General features: G+C 37.8%; 1 protein-coding gene across 2 annotated transcripts; it reads left to right on the forward strand.

Moving 5' to 3' along the window:
• On the forward strand, nt 1-9122 carry LOC139285738 (T-lymphocyte activation antigen CD86). 2 transcript variants are annotated; one of them, XM_070906378.1, is made up of 8 exons: nt 1-4; nt 2723-2748; nt 3855-3919; nt 5036-5335; nt 5811-6086; nt 6920-7045; nt 7188-7239; nt 8010-9122. In XM_070906378.1, exons 1-8 carry the CDS (start codon nt 2-4, stop codon nt 8056-8058), a joined length of 897 nt encoding a protein of 298 aa, XP_070762479.1. In that variant the 5' UTR covers nt 1; the 3' UTR covers nt 8059-9122. The 2 variants fall into 2 exon arrangements, with proteins under 2 accessions (XP_070762479.1, XP_070762480.1); XM_070906379.1 differs by lacking the exon at nt 7188-7239 and having other exon boundaries at nt 8010-8078.
• Nucleotides 9123-9891: the final 769 nt, after the last annotated feature.

Here is a 9891-nt window from a genome sequence, read left to right on the forward strand (position 1 = left end):
CATGGTAAGAGCTTGTTTTTCCTCTTTCATGTCTCTTCTGATTTTTATTTTTGTGAGTAAGGCTATTATTATCTGTAATGTTGAAAGGAGGACTTTCAGACTAACTATGCATTAACATAGTTTTCTGTATGAAAGAAATACTAGAAACACCATTGAGCAGAAACCCGTGAATACTATGTGCATGTGTATGTGTGTGTGTGTGTGTGTATTGTAGCAGGCAGCAGAAGTAGTAAACACAACAATAAAATATGTTTTAGTAAACTAACATCTGCATGCATGTCAGAAAATCTTTCTGGGCTCTGCGAGATTGACTATCTTACAGAATGAATGGTATGTGCAAATATTTGCTCCTTGACTAAAAGAATCTGGACAGTTACTCAGCTTTGTTTATTCAACAATATTTGGGACAAAGACAGAGAGTGAAGTGCGTGTTCACAGTGTCAATCAATGCTACTTTGAAGACATGTATTTGCTGATTTCATACATGACTGGTTTAGTGAGATTTTTTTTAATCCCACAGCGGGGAAATTTACATGTCACAGCAGCAAAGACAGAAAGGTGAGGGAGGATATGTATACTACAGGAATGGGAATTGATCATGAAACAGTTATCTATCCAGTATATCATTTGTGGAGTCCTAAATGGTTGAAAATAAGAAAGGAAATAGAAAGTAAGCTTGTGTTTTGTCTTTCTTGAAAGTGATAAGAGAAGCTTAAGCTGTGAAGCAATAGCAGCTAAATAAATAAACCTCACCTGCCACAAGTGTTTCACCTTAATTTAACCAGTTTTACCCGGATAACTCCTTTCTATTTTTTACCCACATGAAGTATCACACTGCTTCCACATTAAAAAGACATGAAACTCATGTGAGTGACTCTGGCAGCGTATCTGACAGCCAAAACCCAATGGCAGGCATGCGTTTGTTACGTCATGTGGGAATCCCCATACTAATAAAACCTCACTGTTTAAACATTTGATTACTACTATAACTGTTGTAGTGATTGTAATAGTAAACACAGCTTTACATAGGCTGATTCATAACACACAGTCAGTCACAACACAATGCTCTTTGCTTTGCCATTGCTATCTTAAGTTTACTTACTTGTATATATTGTATATTGTATTGTTATTAACGCATGTAGGTGTGCCATTACCATGACCACAAAAAGATGTAAATCATTTGATGTAACAGTACATTAACTATAATGCCATATTACCAAGGAAGACCTGTCACCCCCATACATAAGTTAGGAGGACAAACAATTAGAAAAACTTTTCAATATAATGCAGTACGATATATTAAAACCACAAACTGTAGCCTCAAAAAATGCCATAGAATTCGCTCAACACCTCTCTGACACAATCTCAACAAAGAAAATCAACATAAGCTCTCACAAATGCAGTACTTAATGTAGAGATATTACATTAGGTTGGATAATTACTATATAATAGATGCTGGTGTAACAAATAAAAGTCAAGGATATTGGGGAAAACTAAACCTCAATTAATACCGTAGAAGAATGATGAATGATGCCTGTTCATCTGCCTCATGATGAATCAAGAATTCCATAGTTATTAATATATAATCCCTTTCACAATCTGGTATCACTTTTCCTGAAACTAAAGACACCATGTCCAGTACTTGAGGTAATCATATGGCCCTTGGGAATTCCCTCAGATGTGGTTTCTGGTGAGGACAGAGACTGCTGCTTTAAGGTGTTTCCCATGGAAATCCTCTTTGTGTATAAAGGTTACTTTTATAAGTACTCAATATTCAATGAATTTGTGTTTTTAATGCAAACTTTCAATACAAAGAACTTTTCTCAAAACAGAGTTAGAGGAGCCTATGTAGACTGTACAGTACAGTATGTACAGTATGTACAGTATGAGTAAGGAGAGACCAAGACACAGTATGTCAATCTGTTACACCATAACCTACAACTAAAACAATTCATATATTGTTTGCCACCTGGGGCTTTCCTGAGATTTGGGGTCTTGGTGGCTACAAGCTTATAAAAACAGTGTTTCTCCTTGAGGGAAAACCCTTTACACACTACCACACAGAAATATGAACTAAATGCACTTGGTTTCTATAATACTACATACAAAATAATAGAAAAGTAGAAGGCACTGCCTTAAGTGTGAAGGCAGATTCCCCCAGCAGGTACAGGAATACACCCCTCTGCACATCAACATAAACAGGCTTTCTCTGATACTTCTCTCTGGGACTTTCCTTTAGTTTGCTGCCTGTTGAAAACACTTGTGAATGTGTTCTTTCAGGAGGACAGAAATCATGTTCCTTCCTCATCACTGATTGTGAAGGGCCAGTCATATATTTCAGATAAGACTCCTTTTTGTTTGTGTTTAGATTGAAGTGTTCATGGTATGTTTTCTCACTAAACACAGATTCCACCTACAAGACCATTTTCAATAATCATTTTCAATGGATGTACATTTAAAGAAATCAAAATCAATTTTCTGGGGCTGGGGTGGTAGATTTATGAAAATCAGTCAGTCACCTGCTAATTTAGAGCAAATGACCCACTGGCCTTATCTGATACAGAAAACACAAGTTTGATTTTTGCATGAACACTCACAAACTTGCCTTTTCAGTGGATTCCTGCCTGTTTAATGATACTATGTACTGATTTAAAAGATAATGTATTAAATGAAACGATAATCAATCCTAACACAGTGATCAACTTGTTTGTCTTTTTGACAGGCACCACGCTGCAACCCGCAGTTCCTGTAAGTACCCCTGCCATCTCTTATTACGTCATTATGGTTTTTAAAAGTCAGCAGTGGATGATACAATGCTGTGACACACTTGTAAACTATTTTGAAATAGTCTGCGCCCTGGCATCTTCCATGTTCACAGCGTTGGAGAATCAGGAAACAGCATGACCTGAACTTTAACTCTCATCAGCACTTTTGTATTTTTGTTTGGGTGGGGTGCCTTGGAGGCTTCCTATAGAACAGCCAGTGATGTAGTCATGGAAATCAGCATTACTGTGGTCCATGTGGGTGTCACTGTCAAGACAGTGAATACTTTCTGTTTCAAACACACTCTCCATTCAAAATGCTGGCAGCAGACCACAAAAGATTTGCCAGGAAACAACTAACTGAAACATACAAGTTTTATTATTACAGAGATAACTAGTTTCTGCTGAGAATTCTAAGACTCAATGTTGCTTTGTTGCTGTTGTGATAAAGTCTTAAATTGTACTGCTACTGAAGTAATCCAGATGTTTACAACATAACTCCAATGTAAAGCTGTAAACCTGACAATAACACAATCAGTTTGTGACCCTGCCTCACTCAGTGGGACTATTGCTGCCTGTGTCAAGGGTCATCATCTGAATCCCAGGTGCTAAAAATGTATGTCAGCAACATAGACACTCAAAGAGCATGGATACTGAGAACTCTTAAACCCTTAAAATGACGTTTTAGGTGTTTTACTCGAAATTGAAGTAAACTCTAGGACAAACAATTGATATGAAGCACCTTATGAATCCACAGAGAAACTTACTCGCATATTCATACTGCTGGAGCTGGGTCTGTGGGGACTTCACCTTCATTACATCCCTGAGTGTTTGCTTGTTTTTGTAAAGGGAGAGGTGGCACAGTCATTTTAGCTTTAGAAAGAATGACGGTTGGTGACAGAGGAGAGCGAGTTCAGTCAGATTTGTGAACTGAACCACACGCTCACAGTATGTCTGGGCAGAGGGCCAGGGAAATTTGAAAGTATTGATTGTGCTGTGAGGACACAGTTTTTTTTATTGTGTGTATGTATCTCTTTGTGTTGCCTGGGTAACCATGTAAACAATTAATAATTCTTCCTCCTGTCTTCAAAGAAACCTAAAGCTTTCCCTCCGACTGCTGGCTGTTTTGAATATGATGTGGCACTCCTCTGTCACAGGTGAGCAGTTCTGTCATATCACTGCATCAACAACACACCTGCATCTCGGTTTTACAGTGGTTTATCTAAATAATAACTCATGATGACTAGTGATATCACAGCAGTATGCATGGTCACACATGAATGAAGCAACACCAAATGTATTGTAATACAAACCAGCAGTGTTGAAGCTCCAAATAAATGAAATAACTACATATAATGTGAGAGGTTCGCCGGCAGAGATGAACACGCTAAGAATTATCATCCAACTCTGCAACTTTTAGCTCATTGTTTTGGTTTTGAAGGAATAATTTAAAGGAATAAATTCACCTTCACCTTCACTAGTTGGTGAAGAAAGTGGAATATCTGGCAAGCTAAAGGCTTTTTTCTCAGGAATCAATCAAAACAGAGCTAAAGAGTTCATGAGGTGACCAAAAACACCCACACTCAAGTTGAAAAATTAACAGTAAAACCTTTAGCTGACTGTAACTTTCAATATTGTGACCTTTAGATCACGTAAAACATGAAAGGGACACTACTAGCTAAGTAATTTACACAAATAAGAAAGGGCAAAAAGGCTGAAGAGGAACTGAGACGAGTCTACTACGTCATAAAGTGGAGCTCTCAAAACAAAAACCCCTGACCTTCACATCCACCCACAGTCTAAAGGAAGACCAGGTCACTGAATATTGCTTTTGTTGATTTCAAGTTTCAAATCATAAAAATGGCAAACCATTTTGTTTTTGACATGCAACATAACAAATCAGTGTTTTAGCTTGACTCAGTAATACTCCAAACAGCTTTGCCCCCCCCCCCCCCCCCCCCGCTTAATTTCCTTTCTGCTTTTCATATTACACTACATATATTAATTTTTTTCCATCCACACTTCCATTTAGGCAACTAGACATTCATGGTGCATTATTTGTATAATGTACTTAACAAAAATACTACCAACGCAGACATTCAGAATATTTTTATGATATTCATTGCTGGAAATAGGCTTCCTGTGAAACTATTTGTTTCTGATTTTACACCAGGTCTCGCATTAATTTCTCCCTTAAGACAATTTCATTCTGTTTCATGAGAGGTCTCCCAGCATGCTCTGATCCTTTTCTCCGGCTTACTTATCTTTTCCAGAAGTTGCTGCTCAGATTCAGCTCACAGGGGAGGTTGGTGGAAATGTGACCTTCCGCTGCCCTGTTGCCAAACCAACGCCAATTAAATTGTTCTACCTTCAGAAGGGCCAGGTCTTCGTTAATGGATACTATGCATCAAAAAATATAGAAGACAAGGCATGGGAGAACACCAAATTGGATCGCAACAAAACAACTGTGCACATGAACAGTTTGAACATCTCGCATAGTGGTGACTATCAATGTCATATCATCAGTGACAGTCACACTCAACCTGCAACTGTCATACACCTCACTGTCACAGGTATGAGTGTGTCACAATTAACATTCAAATATGTGTTTGATTGTTTAAGTTATGGGTTGATAGGAGTTTCTAACACTTTACAACACTGTGATGGAATAATACTGTATAGTATTCTGAATTATGCACTTCTCTAGCGCCTTTCTAACACTGTGGGTGACAAATAGTCTTTCCACCTGAAATTGATTAGATGTAGGCAGAACATGTATATGTGAAAATCTGTCAAATTGAAAGATTATGGAAATCTTTTTTTTTTTTTGTTCTTCTGGAAGACCTGTTTCAAAAGCTAGAAATAAAGAGTTAGAAGTACATCATCAACAAAATCCTTGTGTGGGTTACCGCTTATCAAACAGCACAGACGTTTGAGCTATAGTGCTGCAGAGATTTTAACAACTGGGATGACAAAGGACAAAGTCAACGCCATGCTGGAGATACAAACCACCACCTGACAGTGCTCTTTTTTCTCTCTGTCTTCTAGCGAGCTACAGCAAACCTAAAGCCACAATGGACTGTAGAGATGGACTTAGTTGCACGGTGACGTGTGCTTCACATGGGTACCCAGGCGACAAGATGATGTGGAACGTAACTGGGAGTCAGAAAGATGAAAGTTGGAAAGTTGTGAACCGCAGTGAAATGAACGATCCATACACCATGATGGTCAACAGCTCCAGCACTGCAAACTTCAACTGCTCCAATGGAGAGCTGAAGTTCAGCTGCTTTGTGGGCGACGTCACCTCAAACATGTTCTCAGTCTGTGAGTACTAAACTAAAAAAGACATAATGGTTTCTACTCCAAAATCTGTTTTATGCTTTCAGCCCCTGGGCAAGTTTTGGGAAGTGTGAAAGGCATAGGAAACTGCTCGACATAGATCCCCTTTGATTACTACTCGGAATGTGTGAGGGAAATTTACTTTTACGTTCTGTCAAGAAGAGTTTAGAGTGTTTCAGTGAAGAGACTTTTAAGCTCAAACAAGCTAGCTGCTCTGTGAGGATGTAAGTAGGCACAGTGGTGCTTTAAGCTTAAATGCTAATGCTAGCATTGACAACATACTCACAATGAAAATGCTAACATGCGGATGTTTAGCAGGTATAATGTTTACCATGTTCACCATCTTAGTTTAGCATGTTAGCATGCCAACATTTGCTAATTAGCAAATTCGTTCTAATTAATCGTCTGGGGACCATGAATATCTGTACATAATTTCATGTCAATCTGTCCAGATTTATATTTTTTCAACAAATATAACAGAATAAAACCAACAATGAACTGATCCTACTAACAAGTATTTTTAAATACTGACTAGTGGGTCAATATACATATATATATATATATATATATATATATATATATATATATATATATATATAAAAAATGCAATAGAAACTATACATTTGTGACGTGTTGATTGACTTATTCAGTAGGAACAAATGGGTTTGGGGCTCACAGATAGGGTAGTGAAAATATTGAGAGGAGGACAAACTAACACATTGTCAGTTTTGTTTTCTTAATGGGATTTGTTGACAATGAGAAAAATGTTCTGTGATGTTTTTGACTTGACGTTTTTGACGTTTTGTTCTCATCTGAAGGTACACCCCTGGATCCCGAGGAACTAAAGGATAATGTGATAGTAGCAGCCATGTGTGCAGTGGTGGTTATCAGTTTCATTATGGTGATATTGCTGCTGTGTTGGAAATGCAGGAAAGGACAGAAAGGTAAGGATAAAGATTAGGTTTGTCACAGTGTAGCTGTTCTACACACACTTGCATTTCTGTTTGTAAGAATTCAAAGATGCCAGTATGAATGACTCTACAGTAATGGGCAAAAACTCACAGCAGTTTCTATGCTGGTTTCCAGGAGCAGCAGCAGTAGATGTGAGGCAAGAGATGGGAGTAAATGGATGGGAGGAGTAAGTGGACGTTTATTTGACACAATTACCCACAAAGGTCACAATACTTTGATTTCATTCATAAGTAATGTAACATTTAAGCTGGTGAAGAGTTCCATGAGGCACGACTGTGATGACGAAATGCTGCTATTCATGATTGTTGACACAAGTCCCAGTTGCCTCAACATTTTCAAAGATTACTGTGACATCAAAATAGTTTTTTTAGCCATAATTTAAGATTGAATTCCAGATGTTACACAGTAACTAGCGCAGTACTGGCTTTCCTCCATCTCGTCCATTCTGCCTTTCACTTCCTGTTTCGTTTTTAATTGCGAGCGTCATGGGAATCACCTGACTACAAACAACATATTGGAGCACGCCTAGCTAATCGTGATCCTGTGAGTCAGTGAGTGAGTTTCACCTACACCTGAAATGCCAGGAGAAAACGAAAGCACCACATTTTGTTTAGTTATACGCTATGAGAATCCATCTTTACATTGTAATCAAGTACATGTGTACCTGTTTAGCCAGTACATTTAATATATAATATATAATATATAGTATAATATGGTGATAGCTTCCATTTAGCCAAAAAATACACTTCATACCTTTTTATTCAGGTCTTTCCAAGTATTCACATATATTATCTACATATATTATGAGTCTGGACAGATATGGATGTAAACTGCAACTTGACTGGTTGGTGGAGGGCGATAATTCTCGTTTATGATTACAATCTTGTAACCACTAACCTTAGCCCGTCTTTCCTTTCTATTTTTCATTTTCTCCAGGGAGGTAATATCCCTCAATGAACAAGAAGGAGGGGAAGAGGCATCTTGAGTGCTGAATTGGTGAAGAAGATTATCCAATTTCTACTCAGGCCAAAAATCTTACGTGTCTAGAATCTAGAACTGAAACTGTATGTCACTCAAGTGTACATTACATTTGTGACTGACAGCAACATAGAAGCCAGGAGTGACCAGCGACTGGGGGTGTCAGTAACTGACTGGGACAGTGTTTGAGGAAGTATTCTTTATCAGTATCCCTTCACTGCACAGCACAGTGTGTCATTAGATTGACAGGTTACAGGTTACTTCTGAGAAAAAGGACTTTTCCACTGGTTTGTGGTGAGATTGTTGTTGTATACTGGGCAACAGTCTCTAAGGGAAACACTTCTCAGCACTGTGAGCAGTGAAATCAAAAGCACAAAAGACTGCACTTAAAGTTCGAAGAAATAATTGTCTTGTTGTAACACTGACCTCTATGGGGAGAAGTGGGATCTGTTAGCTATAAGTGTCACTTTTTAAAGTTAATTATGTTGTTTTTGCACTTTAAAATTGCCCTTTATGGATTTTCTTTTTTTTATTGAAGCACACAATAGAACAGTCAATGTTAGTTTGAAAGTGATCGAAAGGCACTATGGTGCCTAATTTGTGTCCAGGGTTTTACTCTTTATTTAGTTTTGTCAGAAATTATCAGTAGCAGAAGCTGTGAAAAAGAGTTTTCTGCATTTTGCTGTTTCATCAAAGTGTTCTACAGTAGATTCCAGTGTTCCCCTATCAGGTGCAATATTAAATACAAAGCAAAAGGGTTTTTTCTTTTTAAAATAAATTACCGTTACCCTCACGAGTAATATTTTGGTCTTCTTCACAACTCTGACATATTGTTTCAAGCAACTGTTCTCATGTGAAATAACCTTTTTGAATGATGTGTTACTATTTATTTATTTCAATGTTTTTCTTTCTCGACATCAAACTGAACATTGTTTAACTTGTTTACGTTATTTTGAGTAAGGAGAACTCGGCTGCTCTCATTTCCTAAATTTGTACAAAACAACCGTCTTGCTGTTGTAACTTTGTCTTGTTTGTTTGTTTGTTTGTTTGTTTGTTTGTTTGTTTGTTTGTTTGTTTGTCATTTCACATCACAATCCTGTCTGGGATCTCATTTTTCTTTGGTATTGTGATGTAAAATCAATTAAACTAATTTAATCTTTATCGTGTTGCGGGAAGAATTACTTTTCACTCATTTCACTATATGGTCAAAACATGCTATTTGAACTTCTGCAGTAGATTGATAAATATTGTAGATCTTTATCCCAACAGTTTTTCTTTTCAGTTGCAATGCATTTTCATTGCCACTAGATGTAGTACTAGCACCACAGAGACAAGACGAGTCTCCTGCTGTCAAGGCTGATTGGTGTGGTGGTTGGTATACTATAACATCAGAATATTACTGTGAAGAACCACATCCGTGAGCCCGATCACATTTGTCAGCTAGCCTGCAAAAGCAACTTAGTCTCCACCTCCTCGGGGAATAACACAATGTTTATGCATTCAGCACATGAAGTGTAATCAAAGCAATGTGAGCACAATCCCTTTAAACCGGGATACATAATGTCTCTCTGACCTCAATATGTGGTCACCTGCCAGAGGAAGGAAGGAAGGAGTACAGCAAAGAAATAAGAGCTGGAAAGAAGAGAGGATTGTAGGCTGGATGTGAGAAAACATCAAGGGGAGGAGAAGAGATGTAAGGCCCTTTGCTCACATGAACCTATTGAGTCTATGAGAGCAGAGAGAAGAAGATAGAATATCAAGGAAAACATAGAATATTGTTAACATTATAGATATACACTTCACATTAACCTTTCTGTATATACGTCTCAAACTGTTCACC

This window comes from Enoplosus armatus, chromosome 5, assembly GCF_043641665.1.
Source record: "Enoplosus armatus isolate fEnoArm2 chromosome 5, fEnoArm2.hap1, whole genome shotgun sequence".
Taxonomy (NCBI): Eukaryota; Metazoa; Chordata; class Actinopteri; order Centrarchiformes; family Enoplosidae; genus Enoplosus; species Enoplosus armatus.

Bases quoted from the DNA above. Each gene is read 5' to 3' on its own strand.
- LOC139285738 (XM_070906378.1), top strand. The intron at 5,336-5,810 runs GTATGAGTGTGT...TCTGTCTTCTAG, and splicing joins CATACACCTCACTGTCACAG to CGAGCTACAGCAAACCTAAA. The intron at 7,240-8,009 runs GTAAGTGGACGT...CATTTTCTCCAG, and splicing joins GGAGTAAATGGATGGGAGGA to GGAGGTAATATCCCTCAATG.